Below are 19,155 nucleotides of genomic sequence, written 5' to 3'. Positions count from 1 at the left end.
CTATAGACTAGTATAGAGGGGGGTTGTGGCTGTTCACCCTGTACGGCTATAGGCGGGCTGTTTTGGGGGAGCCTCAGTGTGCTGAGAGAGACGCCTCGGAGCGAACGGAGAGAGAGGAGAAGAGCAGAGCGTTGCAGTCAGAGGCAGAGCGCACGGAGCGCACAGAAGGAGCGGATCTATCTAGGAGTGGGAAAGCAAGACGCACGCATTTTAAGCGACACGCAGTTGGTTCTCTCCCTCACACACACACACACACACACCATGCACTGCGTGTGAGTTATACTAACAGGTCGAAGACGAGGACGGGGGAAATCAGATGTTGTATCTTTTGTTTTTTAATTATTCTGCAAATGACTGAAGCTCGAGGCTGCTGCATTTCGAATGTTCTTTTATTTATTTTTGTAGTCGTTTTCCTGGCTCAGCGGCAGCACTGCAGAGAATGCAATGCAACCACAGGCGGATTGAATGAAGAGGATAAGACGCGCATTTCCTATAACTTTGAACGGGATTTTGTATTGAACTGATTTGTTGTTTCTGTGGGTGCTATTTTATTTTTTATTTTTTTATATTGGATGGGTTTTGGCTGTCACCGTTCCAAAATGGAACAACAAAGCGGCAATAATAACGCGAAGAAGCAGCAGCAGGGAACCACCTCTCCTACTCTCCTCACCACCACCACACATCACCACCACCACCGAATGTGGAAAGTTACCGTTGTCTTCCTGGCGCTGCTGGCGTCCACGCAGCAGCGCGGCGTCGCCGGCAACACGCTCCGCTACCAGGTGTTCGAGGAGCAGAAGGCGGGCACGGTGATCGCCCGGCTGAGGGACGACGTGGCCGACGTGCTGGCCAAGCTCCCCGGCGGCGTGTCGCTGCGCTTCCGCGCCATCCAGCGCGGCGGCAGCGCGGCGCTGCTGACGGTGCGCGAGCAGGACGGCGAGATCAGCGTCAGGACCAAGATAGACCGCGAGAGGCTCTGCGAGAGGAACGCCAACTGCTCCATCCAGTTCGACGTGCTCACGCTGCCCACGGAGCACCTGCAGCTGTTCCACATCGAGGTATAACTACACGGCTACTGATTGGTTGATTGATTGATTGATTGATTGAACTCTTGAGAGCGTAAAATGAAACCAAATCGACCCGTAAACGGGTCCATTTGGTATCATTTTACGCTCCACAGTCTCCAGAGTTGAAGATCTATATTCCATTTGGTTACCATGAACTCCATTTAGCTGTGGGGACCACACCTGGAACCTCCTCAGGGACCACTGGTTGAAAACCACTGGATTGATTGATTGATTGATTGATTGATTGATTGATTGATTGATTGATTGGATTTTTGACTTATATAAAGACAGGAAATCGTCATATAAACAAAGTAAAAAGGAACAAAAAAAATAAGGGGAAAAACAAGTACAGTATGGGGGAAAAATGGTGTGTGTGTGTGTGTGTGTGGGGGGGGGGGGGGGGGGGGGCTGGGGGATTGCAGCCGCCTTTGAAAGCGGTTTTGAAGGAGTCGAGGGATTCTTAATGGCTGTTGGCAGAGGGGCGTTCTGTTCCACATTTTGGTGGCATGGGAGCGAAATTAATTTAATCCCCAATTGTTTGAGCCGAATCTGGCTTGCACATTTTGTTGATCTCCCTCTGGTGTTGTGAGAGTGGTATACATGCATCTTGGTTGTGTAGCGAACTAAAATATATAGCATTGTGTAGACATAGCACTCTATAGTGTAATAATAATGGATTGCATTTTTATAGTGCTTTTCCAAGTGCTCAAAGCGCTTCACGATGGTCCGTTCATTCATACATTGGGAGGTGAAGCGGCGAACAGTCGACGCCAGCGTCCTCACTTCCCACATTCACACACCGACGGTGGCGAGCTCACACCGACCGACTCACTGGAGGCAGTGTAGGGTTCAGTGTGTTGCCCAAGGACACTTCGACATGTGGATATAGGAGGAGACAGGATTTGAACCGCCGACCCAGGGTCAGGGATCATTGGAATGACATTCTCTACCTCCTGAGCCACAGCCTGAAACTGAATCTGAATCAGAAACTATATACACATATAGTTTCATTGTTTCACTTTTGTAAAATGTTTTTGTTTGTGCTTACTTAGCTCTGGTCCATAGCCTTATAGACTCTTAAGGTGGAAGAGTCTTAAAGGTTTCATGACATTCCTTTTCTTTTATTTTTATTTTTCGTTTTTTATTTTTAGGTTTCATGGCCTCAGTTACATCCACACAATCTGAACATTCTGAACATTCAGTGGGTTTTCTGTGGTCTGGGTTTTTCCTCTGTGTGTTCTGAAGCCATGTTGTTATGCTATATTATGGGAGTTGTGGACTGTTACGTCACAGGTGTGGACTGTGATGTAACAGCCCACAGGCAAATCACAGCACTTGTTTGAGCCTAATTATTCAGAAATCCCCAGACCACAGAACATCTACTGAATGTTCACAGTTTGTGTGTGTGCAATTAGCCCTCCCCAACCCATCCTTGTCCAATAGTCACGTTAGCAGCGAAAAAAGCTTGACCTGCATAGCAACAGTTGCTATACTATTTGGATTGGCATTGGACAATCGCTTTTTGGGGTGGGATTTAGTGAAGGGCTAATTGAGCTCAGGAACATTTAAGGCTAGAGCTAGTGCTTACTGTAACTCGCTCTGGATTAAGAGCGTCTGCTAACTGTTCTAAATTGCAAATTTTTCCAGGTGGACGTGTTAGACATCAACGACAACGCGCCGCAGTTCGCGCGCGCCGTCATCCCCATCGAGATCTCGGAGAGCGCGGCGGTGGGCGCGCGCATCCCCCTGGACAGCGCCACGGACCCCGACGTGGGCGAGAACGCCCTGCGCACGTACGCCCTGGAGACGCCCAGCGACACCTTCCGCATCGACGTGCAGTCGCGGCCCGACGGCGCCAAGTACGCCGAGCTGGTGGTGCTGCGGGAGCTGGACCGCGAGGTGCGCGCCGCCTACGAGCTCAAGTACACGGCGTCCGACGGGGGCGTGCCCCCGCGCACGGGCTCCACCCTCCTCCGGATCAGCGTGTCCGACTCCAACGACAACAGCCCCGTGTTCGACCGGCCCTCGTACGTCATCGACGTGCCCGAGAGCGCGCCCGTGGGCACGCTGCTCGTCGACCTGAACGCCACGGACGCCGACGAGGGCGCCAACGGCAAGGTCGTCTACTCCTTCAGCAGCCACGTGGCGCCCCGGATCATGGAGACGTTCCGCATCAACGCCGACACGGGCCGCCTGACGCTGGCGCGCCGCGTGGACTACGAGAGCGTGGCGTCATATGACATCGACGTGCAGGCGACGGACTCGGGCCCCAACTCCATGCCGGCGCACTGCAAGATCCAGGTGAGGGTGGTGGACGTGAACGACAACAAGCCGGACATCAGCATCAACCTCATGTCCTCCGGGGCGCCGACGACGGGCGGCAAGGAGGACGCCGCCTACGTGTCGGAGGCGTCGCCGCCGGACACCTTCGTGGCGCTGGTGCGCGTGGAGGACGCCGACTCGGGCGCCAACGGCGAGGTGGCGTGCCGGCTGCACGGCCAGGGCCACTTCAGGCTGCAGAAGTCCTACGAGAACAACTACATGATCCTGACCAACGGGACGCTGGACCGCGAGAAGCGCTCCGAGTACAGCCTGACGGTGGTGGCGGAGGACCGCGGCACCGGGCAGCCGGGCAGCCTCTCCACGGTCAAGCACTTCACGGTGCACGTGACGGACGAGAACGACAACGCGCCGCGCTTCGACAAGGGCCGCTACGAGATCTTCAAGTCGGAGAACAACGCGCCCGGCGCCTACCTGACCTCGCTGGTGGCCAGCGACCCCGACCTGGACGTCAACGGACAGGTGAGCTACTCCATCGTGGAGAACTCCATCCACGGGAGCTCCATCTCCACCTACGTCACCGTGGACCCCTCCAACGGAGCCATCTACGCCCTGCGCACCTTCGACCGCGAGGACGTCTCGCGCATCACCTTCGTGGTCCAAGCAAAAGGTAAACGTTTAGTTGTAACCCTTTTTAGAATTGATTTTAAAGATTGTATTGTTGACTTTTGAAGGTTTCGTGCCATTCGTTTTCATTTATTTATTTTTCTTATAGTTTTTTAGGAAACTCAATTACACCTGCACACAACCTGAACTTTGAACATTCAGTGGATTTTCTGTGGTCTGGGGGGTTTTCTCTGTGTGTTCTGAAGCCTTTTGAGCTGCAATGAAAACGGGAAACAAATCCCTCAACAGTGACATCTGCTGGCAAATTGTTATGTCATATAGGATTTGTGGAGTCTTACCTCACAGTCCACAGGAAAATCAGAGCACAGCAGCACAGTTTGAGGCAGAAAACCCCAGACCACAGAAAATCTACTGATTGTTCAGGTTTTTTTTTTTAATTACAAAAACCTTTAATTTAATAATATTTAATAACTAATTTAATAACTTAAAAAAGACTACTACTACTACTACTACTACTAATAATAATAATAATAATGATAATATTAATAATACCTGATGATCATGTTTTAGGGTGAAAAAAAATCATGGCACTCCATCTTTAAGCCCTTTGTAACATTGTTTAAAATAGGTTAAAAAAGGTTGCTATATAAAATAAACTTCTTGTTATTGTTCCCCAGATGCCGGCGTGCCGCCGCTGCAGAGCAACGCCACCGTGGTGCTCAACGTCCTCGACGAGAACGACAACGCGCCGCAGATCGTGGTGCCGCAGCTGTGGAACTTCACGGCCGACGTCCCCGTCTCCCGCTTCACGGAGGCCGGCGGCCTGGTGACGGCGGTGCGCGCCAGCGACCGCGACACGGGCGTCAACGCCGAGCTCTTCTGCTCCATCGCCGCGGGCAACGACGAGGGCTTCTTCACCATGGACGCGCGCTCCTGCGAGATCCGCGCCAACGCCAGCCTGGCGGGCTTCCCGCGCGAGCGCGCCGACCTGACGGTGGTGGTGCGGGACGGCGGCACGCCCGAGAGCCTGAGCGCCCGCGCGCTGCTGAAGGTCGCCCTCTACGAGAACATGGAGAACCACGTACAGGTAGAACAACGTTCGCTCTGAGAGAATATTATACTGTACGTTCAAAGATTTGAGCCACATTTTCAAGATTTTTCAAAAATAGCAGACCTACAAGTTCGCTATAAGCTTGTAGATCTGCTATTTTTACTACTGTACTCGAGTACAATTAATTTTACTTGTGCTTGATCGTGACGCATTGTGAGCTTGTAGATCTGCTATTTTCAAAATATTGTTTTTTACATTTGAAAAACTGAAATGGGACCTTCTGCACTGTGTGTACTTTTGTACTTTTGTGTACTTTAGGTACATGAACCCTTTTTGGTGTTAGCATTATGTTATGCTTTAGCAATTGAAAAATAGCAGATCTACAAGCTCATAGCGCGCCACCGAGTGGCGCGCTATGAGCTTGTAGGTCTGCTATTTTTGAAAAATCGAAATAGAAACATAGCTTTTTCAGAATGCTGTCATTTTTAGAATCTGATCTCAGGTCAGAATAGGTTAATACTACAAAAGTTGTACTCGTCACAGAGTAGGCCTATAGTTCTACATTGCCATATATTGATGCTTTTTTCTTAACAAACGGTGTTCCTTCGTCGTCCAGGTGATGTCAGACCAGGAGGGCGAGGAGTCGTCTCTGGACGCGTCTCTGGTCATCATCATCTCGCTGGGTGCCGTCTGCGCCACGCTGCTGGTCATCATGGTGGTGTTCGCCGCCCGCTGCAGCCGCGACAAGAAGAGAGACCCGCGGTAAGGCTGCTCAATATATCCTTATCTTATCGTAGCGACAAGAAGAGAGACCCGCGGTAAGGCTGCTCCATATATCCTTATCTTATCGTAGCGACAAGAAGAGAGACCCGCGGTAAGGCTGCTCCATATATCCTTATCTTATATCATATGGTGGGCATGCAGTATTGCCACAAAAAAAAAAAAGGCAACGGTATCGCGTTATATCTATATCGTCCACTTCTAAAGCCAGCGACATCCCATCCATGCTATAGTTTTCATTGTTAGTATACCCTTAAAGGAGAATTTCAGAATAGAAGGCTTTCTTACCTTTATTTGTAGTTTGTTACGTCTCCACCAAAGAGGTCCAGGTGTTATTTGTAGTTGTTACGTCCCCACCAAAGAGGTCCAGGTGTTATTTGTAGTTGTTACGTCCCCACCAAAGAGGTCCAGGTGTTATTTGTAGTTGTTACGTCCCCACCAAAGAGGTGCAGGTGTTATTTGTAGTTGTTACGTCCCCACCAAAGAGGTCCAGGTGTTATTTGTAGTTGTTACGTCCCCACCAAAGAGGTCCAGGTGTTATTTTGTGCAAAAGTGCGTTATTGGCTATTTCCCCTACCATAAGCCCTCAATGAATTGCATTGAATTGAATGGGGCGTTGGGTTTTTGTGCTAATTTCCTTATTTCTATCACTCAAAAATCATTTTTTTAAATATATCCTCTCTTCATAATGTAAATAGTATCCCAAGCGGCACACTTTACTGCTTATTTCGATGGAAATAAGCGAATTAGCACAAAAACCCAACGCCCCATTGAGGGCTTATGGTAGGGGAATTTGCCAATAATGTAATGTGTAACGGCAATATCGCATATAGTATCGACGTTGCATATTATTTGGCATTAACATATATATAGCAATAATTTGGCATAAATACAGAGATATTAATCTTTGTGTCCATGTCGTCGTGGTGTCGTTTTGCAGCCACTCGTACAACTGCCGCGTGGCCGAGTCGGCCCACCCCCACCACCCCCGGAAGCCGTCGCGCCAGGTCCACAAGGGCGACATCACGCTGGTGCCCACGGTCAACGGCACGCTGCCCGTGGCGCGGGCGCACCACCACCGCTCGCCCTCCTCCACGCCCCCCATGGAGCGGCGGGGGGGGCCGGGGGGTGGCGGGGGCGGGGCGCCCAGCATGATGGGCAGCCTGCAGCGGGGGGGCCACGGCGGCGGCGGGCACAGCCGCCAGTCGCTGAACAGCCTGGTGACCATATCGTCCAACCACATCCCCGAGAGCTTCGCCCTGGAGCTGGCACACGCCACGCCGCCCGTCGAGGTGAGCGGTCTTCTCTCTCTCGCAGAGGCACGCACGCGCGTACAGTACGCGCGCACGCACACGTGTACAGTACGCACGCACGTACAATACGCACGCACGCACGCGTGTACAGTACGCACGCACGCACACGGATTTTCTGTCACTCTGTCACTCTGTTTCTATGCCCCCCTCTCTCTCACTCTCACACACACACGCAGACAGACAGACAGACAGACAGACAGACAGACAGACACTCTGTTTCTCTCTGCCCCATGTCTCTCACTCTCTCTTTCTCTCTCTCTCTCTCTCTCTCTCTGTCACGCACGCACGCACATTTTCGGTCACTGTCCTCTGTTTCTCTGCCCTCTCTCTCTCTCTCTCTCTCTCTCTCTCTCTCTCTCTCTCTCTCTCTCTATAGCTCTCTCTCACACACACACACACACACACACACACACACACACACACACACACACACACACACACACACACACACACACACACACACACACACACACTCGCACATGCACGCACACGCACACAGTCACACACATGCACACACATGCACACACACACAGACACACACACACACACACACAACCTTGCCCAACCACACAACCACAGCGGCATCTCACAGCTGTTTTGTGCAACAACAAACAAAAACAGATTACGCTCATCTGGATGTCTGGGGCGGTGCCTCTTAACCAATGGCAGCGCTGCTATATTACCGTATAGCGCAAAGCGATGCTCAGTAAATACTGTTTATTACAGATGTGTCTTTGTCTTAACCTTGTTTACATCCTGTCAACAACAATCACCCCTCCATCATAACCGTGACTCACCCCCCCCCCCCTCCCTCCCTCCCTCATCCAGTCATACGTCTCCATATCCATCTAGAGACCCCCCCCCCCAGCCCCACCCACCCTCTCCCCCCCCCCCTTTGTTTTATCATCGTCCATTTTGTGTCATCCATTTTACAGTGACCTCACCCCCCCCCCACCAAGCATCCATTTTGTGTTTACTCATCCATAATAATGTCTTCTGTCTGTGTTTGTCTCCCCATTTCCTCCCCCCCTCCTCCCCCCCCCCCCCCCACCTTGTTTTCCATCCGTTACTCATTCCACCCCCACCTCTTCTGTTCCCCCACTCTTTTTTTTGCTTTATTTCTTTCTTTGTTCATTTTTATTTTTTTGGATATAGCAAGTCTCACAGCTTCTGTCCATGCTTCATCAGGGCCAGTACCAGCCCAGACCCAGTTTCCGTGGCAACAAATACTCCCGCAGCTACAGGTAATCCCCCCCCACCACCCCCCTAAAAAAGAAAAGAAGAATAAATAAAATCTAAGGTTTTTATTTGTATTTTATTTTTTTAATTAGCCTGGATTCCAGCCTGTGTTCCGGGAATTTGTTTTGTCACTTCGCTACTTATAGTCTGGAAAAAAGGGTCCCATCTCCAAGGTAGGCGGGACATGTGAAAGGGTGAAATTAACGTCCCCATATCGTTCACTAAACTCACCCCACACACACAGCTACTGCTGTTGTCCTGCAACGTCCCGTTATCATTCACTAAACTCACCCCACACAGCTACTGCTGTTGTCCTGCGACGTCCCCTTATCATTCACTAAACTCACCCCACACAGCTACTGCTGTTGTCCTGAGACGTCCCCTTATCGTTCACTAAACTCACCCCACACAGCTACTGCTGTTGTCCTGTGACGTCCCCTTATCATTCACTAAACTCACCCCACACAGCTACTGCTGTTGTCCTGAGACGTCCCCTTATCATTCACTAAACTCACCCCACACAGCTACTGCTGTTGTCCTGTGACGTCCCCTTATCATTCACTAAACTCACCCCACACAGCTACTGCTGTTGTCCTGCGACGTCCCCTTATCATTCACTAAACTCACCCCACACACACAGCTACTGCTGTTGTCCTGTGACGTCCCCTTATCATTCACTAAACTCACACCACACATCTACTGCTGTTGTCCTGCGATGTCCCCTTATCATTCACTAAACTCACCCCACACAGCTACTGCTGTTGTCCTGCGACGTCCCCTTATCATTCACTAAACTCACCCCACACACACAGCTACTGCTGTTGTCCTGTGACGTCCCCTTATCATTCACTAAACTCACACCACACATCTACTGCTGTTGTCCTGCGATGTCCCCTTATCATTCACTAAACTCACCCCACACAGCTACTGCTGTTGTCCTGCAACGTCCCCTTATCATTCACTAAACTCACCCCACACAGCTACTGCTGTTGTCCTGAGACGTCCCCTTATCGTTCACTAAACTCACCCCACACAGCCATCATTTTTTGGTACTACTGAATCAAATTAGTGTGTACTTTTTACCTTTTTACTCTCGATTCGAGAAGCATGGACAGAGTGACGCTGATGACATACGTGGCTAGTAACAGCTGACGTTACGAAATACGAGTGTGCTGCCTCCTGCTGGCCAGACCGAGTAGCGACGTGACAATTATACAAAATCCACTGAACGCAGCGAATCAGGCTGGAACCCAGGCTATTTTCAAATCACTTTGGTGTCACATTGTTTATCTCATGATTTCCAACAACCTGTTGGCTGATGATGGATCAGGTTTTTGACAGTGTGTTGGTGTACCTTGGTTTGTTTTCTCCATCTCCCAGTTGTTACCATGCCAATATCACTCCGTTCAGAGTACCATGTCAATATCACTCCGTTCAGAGTACCATGCCAATATCACTCCGTTCAGAGTATACCATGCCAATATCACTCCGTTCAGAGTATACCATGCCAATATCACTCCGTTCAGAGTATACCATGCCAATATCACTCCGTTCAGAAGTCTGTGGCTCATTTGTCTGAATGTCGTAATGTCATCCGTTACTCTTCTCCGGGGCTTTGTTTTGGCTTAACATTGACAAATCTGATGCACCGCTAAATCCTCCGTGTTGATGTAAAGATATTGCTTTGGTAAAAAAAAGAAAGTCCAATAGCTTTCTATTCTGACAGTCCTTCTTGATATATAGTGTTTGTTCAGTTAACAGGACTCTGGAGTCGACCTGTCTCGCTATCTCTTTAGTAGACAGAAATTGCATTTTCAGACTCAGGATACCGATTGTAATCAATCAGAACTAGGACACAGAGTCAACGAGTGGAATCGGAAGTGGCGAGCGGACAAAATTGGAACTGGAGTGAAATTAAATGACGTTAATTTGTTAAATGGGTTAATTAAATAAGGTTAGGAAGCGAAGACCGTACGGTGGACCGTACGGTGCTCCCTGGAAGGAAAGAAACATGCGCAGTTGAGACCAAGGAAGTTGTACATGCCCACATTTGTACATGTACAACTTCCTGGTCTCAATTGCGACTGTTCCTTCCAGTCTTTCGCTTCCTGTCCTCATGTACTAGTCCTTGGACTACATGTTGTCTCAGTAAGACAGCCCTCCCCCTATCCACAAGGAGGAGCAGTGCACCAAAGCATTGTGGGAATAGTAGTCCAGGAAGGACGTGAGCCCAGTGTCCATGACATCAGAGACACTGGGCTCACTGTTGAAATCTAAAATATCTAAAACCACATATTACACACATAAAGACCCCCAGGAAAGTGTTCTATAAATCTTCTAAAACGTCATTAATATATATATATATTTGCAAAAAGGGTTTAGTGTCCCTCTAACAAATGGATAAAGTAAGTGACCCAGATGATTCCACTGTGTATTAACCCATTCTGACCTGAGATCAGATTCATACGAGGTTTCCGCCGGACACACACTGGTCTGATTAACCCATTCTGACCTGAGATCAGATTCTAAAAATGTCAGTCGTTCTTCGATTTTTTTCAAAAATAGCAGACCTACAAGCTCGTATCGCGCCACTCGGTGGCGCGATATGAGCTTGTAGATCTGCTATTTTTCAATAGCTAAAGCACGACATGATGCCAACACCAAAATGGGTGCCCGTTCAGAATGGGTTAAAGTGGACAGCTGTGCATCATATCTAGGAATGTGTGCCTTCATGAGATGAGGGGGACCGCATCAATCACCTCGTTGACGCCTGCATCATAATATTCTCTATGATAAAAGACCCTAGGTATCCCCACTCGATAGATTTATTGATGCCCCCGGTGGGGCGGCGCGTGATAGATTTATCGGCCGTGGGTTCTACCTGCGCGGTTTAGGTTGAGATTTATGGACGCGGTTCTCCCTAGACTGACTTGAAACAGTCACAAGTTTTGGCATGATGGATTCATGCTCCGTTATTATGTCTCCTCCTCTGAGGACACGTTGCAATTTTCATGAATATATCTCGTATATAAGCTTTCATCAGTGGTGGAAAGAAACTTCAAGTACATTTACAAGTACTGTACTTAAGTACAATTCTGTACTTCACTTGAGTAATTCTACCCACTACATCTCAGAGACAAAATAGTGTATTTTTACTACACTATAATGATTTGAAAACTTCAGTTACTTTTTATTTTTACAAAACATACATTATACAACAGGTCGTTTCGAGGAAGCAATCTGATTGGTTGTAACAGCTTTCTAGCCGTGCTTAAACGAGACAGTATATAGGAACACCTAATCAAAACAAAGAAATCAGCTGCTCTGTTCTGTACTCTCAGAGTTACAGACCCATAAGGGTCCATTTTGGTTCCAAACTATCATTTAGCTGGGGACCCCCTGGAACTCCCTCAAGGACCCCTGGGGACCCCACTTTGGGAACCATTGGTTTAAAGACCAGGATTACTGCATTTCTTTTTGTGAGGGTGCCTAAAAATTAAAGACCATGGATTACTGCATTTCTTTTTGTGAGGGTGCCTAAATACTAATAGTATTTCTGTGTGTCTGTCTGTCCCCTCTCCCAGGTACGCGCTGCAAGACATGGACAAGTTCAGCCTGAAGGACAGTGGTCGTGGGGACAGCGAGGCGGGGGACAGTGACTATGACATGGGACGGGAGTCTCCCGTGGACAGGCTGCTGCTGGGGGACGGCTGCTTCTCAGACCTGATGCACCTGGAGATGCACCACCGACTGCACCCAGGTGAGACCCTAACCCTAGGCCTAAACCCTCAACCCTAAACCCTAAACCCTAACCACCGACTGCACCCAGGTGAGACCCTAACCCTAAACCCTAAAGAAACCCTAACCACCGACTGCACCCAGGTGAGACCCTAACCCTAAACCCTAAAGAAACCCTAACCACCGACTGCACCCAGGTGAGACCCTAACCCTAAACCCTAAACTCTAAACCCTAACCACCGACTGCACCCAGGTGAGACCCTAAACCAGGGGTGCCCACCCTTTTTTGACTTGAGAGCTACTTTCAAAATGACCAGCTCAACCGACCTGAAAATAGTTTAAATATGTACCTGAGGGTGCTTTAGAATAGCGGCGCTGGCATTACATGTAAGACAAATGCACTTGGAATGGGAAATAGATGGGGGAGAAATGGAATAGGTAGGGTTTTCTTGTATTTAATTTACTGCTACCGATGTTGGGAAGGGGGGTCTCTCTGTATCGTTTATGACAGTCAGTCAGTCAGTCATATTTGATACAATCTGTTTCTAGTGAAAATGTAACTAATTCGGCAGCAGTTATTTTTTTTCTCAGTCAGTCGATTATTCATATCAATAATGAGTGAAACGACCAGAATGATGGGGATTCGTACATGAGCCCGTGGACTTAGCGCCCTCTAGCGATATTGACGTCAGACTTCGGTGCTCATGTGCACATCCCGGGTTAACCCCAGATTGGAAATACTTAGCTTTCTTACACTTTATAGGCAAGGTTGCATCATTGCGTAGAGTCTCCAGCAACTGTAGTGCACTTTGGCATTCTTCTTGGCACGGGTGACGGTTGTCAAGTACAATCTATTGACATATAATTGGCACTTAATGCACTATCATTAGCAAATGAGTTGCAGTGTGTGTGCGCGTGCATTGTTGTGACTCAATCGAGTTAAATGCCACTCAACCACGGCCCCACAGACAGCAAGACGGCCAAGCCCCGCTTAGCAGAGAGCAACGCTGTCACAGCTTTCTTAACGCATTCTGGGGGCGGGAACCCCTTTTGGTGTTTTAAGCATTATGTTACACTTTAGCTATTGAAAAATAGCAGATCTACAAGCTCATAGCGCGGCACCGAGTGCCGCGCTACGAGCTTGTAGGTCTGCTATATTTGAAAAATCGTGAAAATGTGGCGCAAATCGTTGAATATATATAATTCCAGAGCGCACGTTTTAACTCAAATCTTTGCTTCTGGGGGGTCCCTGGAACAACATGTTTTCAGATGTGGGTCGGTGGCCAAATACAGATAATTCTGGGGATCCTTGACATGAAATATTGAGCACCACTGATATAACCAGCTCAGTGGCCTTGTGGTTAGAGTGTCTGCCCTGAGACTGGGAGGTCGGGGTTCGATCCCCGACCGGGTCATACCAAAGTCAAAGACTGTAAAAATGGGACCCAATGCCTCCCTGCTTGACACTCAGCATCAAAGGCTTGGATTGGGGTGTAAGTCCCTGTGACAGACTATAGCGTCATGTCCAGGGGGTGTACTTGTACATCAAGCTGCCTCACGCTACAGAAACAGGAGATAGGCTCCTGCCCCTATGGGCCTCATGGCTCGGCAAGGCTACTTACTTACTTACTTACTGATATAGAAATATCTGTATTTCAGAAAACTGTCAGGACATTTTTAAAATTTCGAATGTCAGGTCTAAATGGATTAAAGCCCCCAGTGGACCTACAGTGCCTCAGTACCAACGGACGGTGTCACCTCCCCGGCCCAGTGGACCTGCTTCAGTACCAACGGCCAGCGTCACCTCCCCGGCCCCATTATGCCTCCCCATAGTATACATACACCTGCCTATTCAGCCCATACTCCATTCGATCCCCTTTTCCCCAAACACAATGGCCCCATTGTTACTCCCCCATTCTTCCACACGGCCCTCATTTCCACACTTGTTATCACGCTGAGAGAGGTTCAGGCTACTGTGCGCGCGTGCGTGCACGTCCGTGTGCGTGTGTGAGAGAGAGAGAGAGCCAGAGAGATAGAGAGAGAGCATGCATGTGTGGGTATACGCTATCTGCCTGTGAGATAGAGTCATGTCTGTAAAATCCTCCCTGGAGCAGAGATGACTTGCCTGTCATTCTCGTGTTTTTTTTTTCCTTCTTTTTTTCCCCTTCAGTTTTTTTCTCCCTTCCTTCCCCCAGTGTGAGTGACAGTGGTGTGCTTTCATGTCTGAACTGAGGAAAATTCACAGTAATTGCTTTTAGAATGATGTTATTCTCCTTCTCCTCTCTCTCTCTCTCCATCTCTCCCCTGCCCAAAAGCCTGCCTCTCTGGCAAGCCGCCCCCTCTTTCTCTCACATGCACACACACACACACACTCACGTGCGCACACACATACACACGCGCGCACACACATACCAACAGACACTCTCTCTTCTCTATCCTCTTTTTACTTTTAGTTTCTGATTATTTTCCGGCCCCTTTGTTGATAGGAAATTCAATGGGAGCGATCAAAATTAATGTCGTTTGTGCTTCTGTCTGTCTGTCTGTCAGTCAGTCTGTCTGTCAGTCATTCTGCATCTCTGTCTCACTCAATCCTTTCATTTCCTCTATTAGAGAGATTGGAATTAGTGAAATGATTCCCCTCCTCCCTCCATCCACTGTTCTGCTCTCTCTGGAAATAAGCAAGAGGGGCAAGGAAGAGAATAATGGGCCATGGGGGAGGATTATCCCAGTTTACTCCTCACTGGCATTCAAGTCGCTTAGAAGTCTCTGTTTAGAGACGGTGGCAAAATATCTGTCGTCATTCATGCCAGATTACGATAACGAAACCAAACCGCGGACAGATCCAGGCCCCGACTGGCCACTCTTTTAGATGTGTCTGTCGGGTGAGAGAAAGTCGGACAAAAATGCGACGCATTCTCGCCGTTTTCACTTCTGTCTGTCTCGATTGAGGACTCGGTTGAGACCTCGATTGAGGCGTTCTGCCCGAATTTAACATGATGAACACGATCCTATCCCAAAATAACTGGGTTATAGAGTGTTTGCTCTTGGGCGGGAACCGCTTTTGGTGTTTTAAGCATTATGTTGTACGTAAGCTATTGAAAAATAGCATATCTACAAGCTCATAGCGCGGCACACATGTAATTCTGGGGGCCCTTGACATGAAATAGTTTGAGAACCACTGACATAGAAATATAGGTTTTTCAGAAAACTTGTCACGATTTAGAAGACATTTGTAGAATCGTCCTCAGGTCTAAATGGGTTAAGGTTGAACTCTCTCGGTTGGAAACTAACTGGGCCAGGCATGCTGCGTAGGACGATATAGCCAGGAGAAGATAAATTACAAACAAGCCGACGATACAATCGCGTTCCTGCATGATGTGAAAGTCCAATTAAAATCTGTCACACTTGTTCCTTCCTTTTCCGTGCCAGTTTACACAGTGACATCTGATACTTCTGATGTTGACGATGATCCGATTACAGATTAGAACTAATGATTTATGCATAAAAATATAGAAATAGAAGCACTACAGGAATCAGTCAGTGGCTGCTCTTTGGTGATACAGGTATAGGATTATAGATAAATCTCCCCTCCAAGGTGGAACTGCTTAATTCCCAGAAAGGTGTAGAATGCAGACTTGCAAAGAAAAAAGATTCCAAGGCACTCTCTTAGGTGAAAAAAATATATAAATATGATTTATTTGATGAGCAAGGCAAGACAAAAAAAAAAGACCAACCTTTCGGTCGTCGTCAGGGTCTATCTAACAGCTTGGCTAATCGGGGCAAATTTAATTATTTCACAAATATTATTCATGCATTCATGGCTTAAAACCAGGTCCGCTGTGTGTGTGATTTCATTTACAATATTATCCCATTCTGCACGGGAACCCATTTTGGTGTTAGCATCATGTTATGCTTTAGCTATTGAAAAATAGCAGATCTACAAGCTCATAGCGCGCCACCGAGTGGCGCGCTACGAGCTTGTAGCCGTAGGTCTGCTATTTTTTGAAAAATCGAAGAACGACTGACATTTTTAGAATCTGATCTCAGGTCAGAATGGGTTAATCAGACCAGTGTGTGTCCAGTGGAAACCTCGTATGAATCTGATCTCAGGTCAGAATGGGTTATATTCCTTATACAATATACATGACGCTCTTACAAAATATGACAGCTGCATTCCCAGTGAGTCCGACCTCGTTGTGAGACCTCAACCGATGCATGAACGTACAGTAGATGAGTTGAACTGTTGAACTGTTATTATTATCTATACAAAGACAATTACAAGTCTCTCTGTGTCTGCCTGCATGCGTGCATGAAGAACACTGAAGTGTGCATGTCGCGCTATTAGAAGCTACGTTCCTCGCTATCGCAATAAAAGCTACTTCAGGCAAAAGGGCACATCTGTTTCTGGGCTTTGTTCTTGGCGAATAGTTAAAGTCGAAAGACTTTACTTGTTGTTTCATTTGTCTTTTACTCTCTAATCCATTTCGACCCCGGCCGGAATGCATCTGTGTCACCGTTGGCTTTTAACCACTAACCTAATTATTTTAAACGTCAGCGCTTTGTGGGCGTTTGACATGAAACCCATATCGACCCCCGGAATGCATCTGTGTCGCCGTTAGCTTTTTAACGACTAACCTAATTATTTTAAACTTTAGCGCTTTGTGGGTTCTTTGACATAAAACAGTTTGTCAGCACCACTGACATAATAGGTTGTTTTTCCTTCCAGAGAACCGTCACGATTTTACGAACGACTGTTTGTAGAATGTGGTTCTCAGGTCTCAACCCATTCTGAACGGGAACCCATTTTGGTGTCAGCATCATGTTATGCTTCAGCTATTGAAAAAGTAGCAGATCTACGAGCTTGTAGGTCTGCTATTTTTGAAAAATCGAAGAGCGACTGACATTTTTAGAATCTGATCTCAGGTCAGAATGGGTTCATCAGACCAGTGTGTGTACCAGTGGAAACCTCGTATGAATCTGATCTCAGGTCAGAATGCGTTAAACGGTTTCTAAATCCCAAACTCCTTGTGTTTTCTCCTCCTCTTCTTTATACGACAGCCATGCGACTGTGCACGGACGAGTGTCGCGTCCTGGGGCACTCGGACCAGTGCTGGATGCCCCCGCTGGCCTCCCCCTCCTCCGACTACCGCAACAACATGTACATCCCCGGGGAGGAGGGGGGGTCCACCCAGCAGCCCCCCCACCCCCACCACCCCCACCTCCACCACCACCTCCACCCGCTGCTGCCCGAGGACGACCGGGACTCGCTGGACTCGCAGGAGCGCCGCAAGAGCTTCTCCACCTTCGGGAAGGAGCCGGGCAGCGGAGGAGGAGGAGGAGGAGGAGGGGGAGGGAGCAGCGAGGAGGTCGGAGGAGACATGGCGCTGCTGGGACATGACGCGTGCGTCATGGCGGCCGCCGGCCCCTCCTCCTCCCTCCTCACGGAGATGAGCAGCGTCTTCCAGAGGCTCCTCCCCCCCAACGTGGACTCCTATAACGTCGAGTGCGGCGAAACGAGCGGGCCCGCGTCGTCCTCCTCCTCCTCCTCCGAGCGGGGAAACGGATGCGGCGTTGTCCCCGGTAACCACCACCAACACCACCACGGCAACAACAACAACAACATTGTTCTTCCCCAACACCAGGACAACAACAACAACAGGAAGGGGCTGTTTCTGCCGGGCGGGAAAGGCCTGGTGGTCCACGCCCACCATGCCGCGGGCGGCGGCGCGTACCCGCCCGGCGTGGCGGCCTGGGCGGCCAGCACCCACTACCTGAACCCGGGCAACGGCTCGGTGGGGGCCAGTCACGTGGTGGTCTCCTCGTCGTCGTCGTCTGCCCCGCCCCCGGCCTCAGGCGGCGCCGCCGTCCCCCCCCCGGCCCTCTCCCCAGCCCTCTCCCCCGCTAACGCTAACAACGGACAGCCGCCGCTGCCGCTGCCGCACCTGAAATGGCTGCCGGCCATGGAGGAGATCCCCGAGAACTACGAGGAGGACGAGTTCGACGGAGTCTTCCACCACCACCAGCACCCCCACCCGGGGGGCACGCCGGGCGCCAAGCAGACGCAGCCGCAGCAGCAGCAACAGACGCCGCAAAAGCAGCCGCCACGCGGCGATGGGCATCACGAGGTCGGCATGGACGCCAGCGAGCTGGTCAACGAGATCAACAAACTGCTGCAGGACGTCCGGCAGAGCTAGAGAGAGAGAGAGGCAGAGAGACACAGAGACAGAGACAGAGAGAGAGAGCATGAGAGAACGACATGGAAAGACAGATGGAGAACGCTGCTCCTGGGGAGTGTGACACTTCAGTCTGACACGGCCACGGCCCAGACTAATATCACTGCGTATACTGTAGTCTGACACGGCCACGGCCCAGACTAATATCACTGCGTATACTGTAGTCTGACACCGCCACGGCCCAGACTAATATCACTGCGTATACTGTAGTCTGACACCGCCACGGCCCAGACTAATATCACTGCGTATACTGTAGTCTTACACGGCCACGGCCCAGACTAATATCACTGCGTATATACCGTAGATCAGCCCGTTACTTATTCCGCATTTGAGCCACAGAGGGACCACCGGAAAGGTACTATGTTTACCCAGGGTAACTGGACTAAAAGCTCAAGAAGTTGTTCACAGCCAGGCCCTGCTCATAGAACATTTCATGGTAGGGGTTCAATGCCTTGTCCAAGGGCACTTCAGCAGTGGTAATTTTAACGTGCCGGTCCGGGGATACGAACTATAGCGACCTTCCAATATCAAGACCTCTCCGCAAACCGTTCGGCCACCGCTGCCCCATGCCCCGACGTTTGACAACCAAGCCGAACACCGGCCAAAATAACAAACAACCTATACATTCTCTAATATTGTGTAGACTTGTAAATCACTGTAAATGAAGTACGGCAGATGTTTAACAATAATGCAACTCTTGAGAGCGTAAAATGAAACCAAATGGACCCGCTGTAACGGTGCACTGTGGTTACAAACAGATTCCAACGTCACAGCAACAAACAAAAAAAAGTCTCCCTTTGAGTAGTGTGATTCTGATTGGTCACCCC

General features: G+C 49.3%; 1 protein-coding gene across 2 annotated transcripts; it reads left to right on the top strand.

The window, feature by feature from the left end:
• The first annotated feature begins 376 nt into the window (after positions 1 to 376).
• LOC310859582 (protocadherin-18-like) lies at positions 377 to 18,823 on the top strand. 2 transcript variants are annotated; one of them, XM_083766204.1, is made up of 8 exons: positions 377 to 1,058; positions 2,715 to 4,017; positions 4,652 to 5,061; positions 5,642 to 5,787; positions 6,746 to 7,097; positions 8,307 to 8,362; positions 11,942 to 12,117; positions 17,154 to 18,823. In XM_083766204.1, exons 1-8 carry the CDS (start codon positions 573 to 575, stop codon positions 18,287 to 18,289), a joined length of 4,065 nt encoding a protein of 1,354 aa, XP_083622330.1. In that variant the 5' UTR covers positions 377 to 572; the 3' UTR covers positions 18,290 to 18,823. The 2 variants fall into 2 exon arrangements, with proteins under 2 accessions (XP_083622330.1, XP_083622329.1); XM_083766203.1 differs by having other exon boundaries at positions 8,274 to 8,362.
• The last annotated feature ends 332 nt before the right edge of the window (positions 18,824 to 19,155 follow it).

The sequence above is a fragment of the Protomyctophum parallelum genome (genome assembly GCF_964188405.1).
Source record: "Protomyctophum parallelum genome assembly, chromosome: 5".
Lineage (NCBI taxonomy): Eukaryota > Metazoa > Chordata > Actinopteri > Myctophiformes > Myctophidae > Protomyctophum > Protomyctophum parallelum.
The sequence above is the reverse complement of the archived record's forward strand: the minus strand, read 5'-3'. Positions and strand labels throughout refer to the sequence as shown.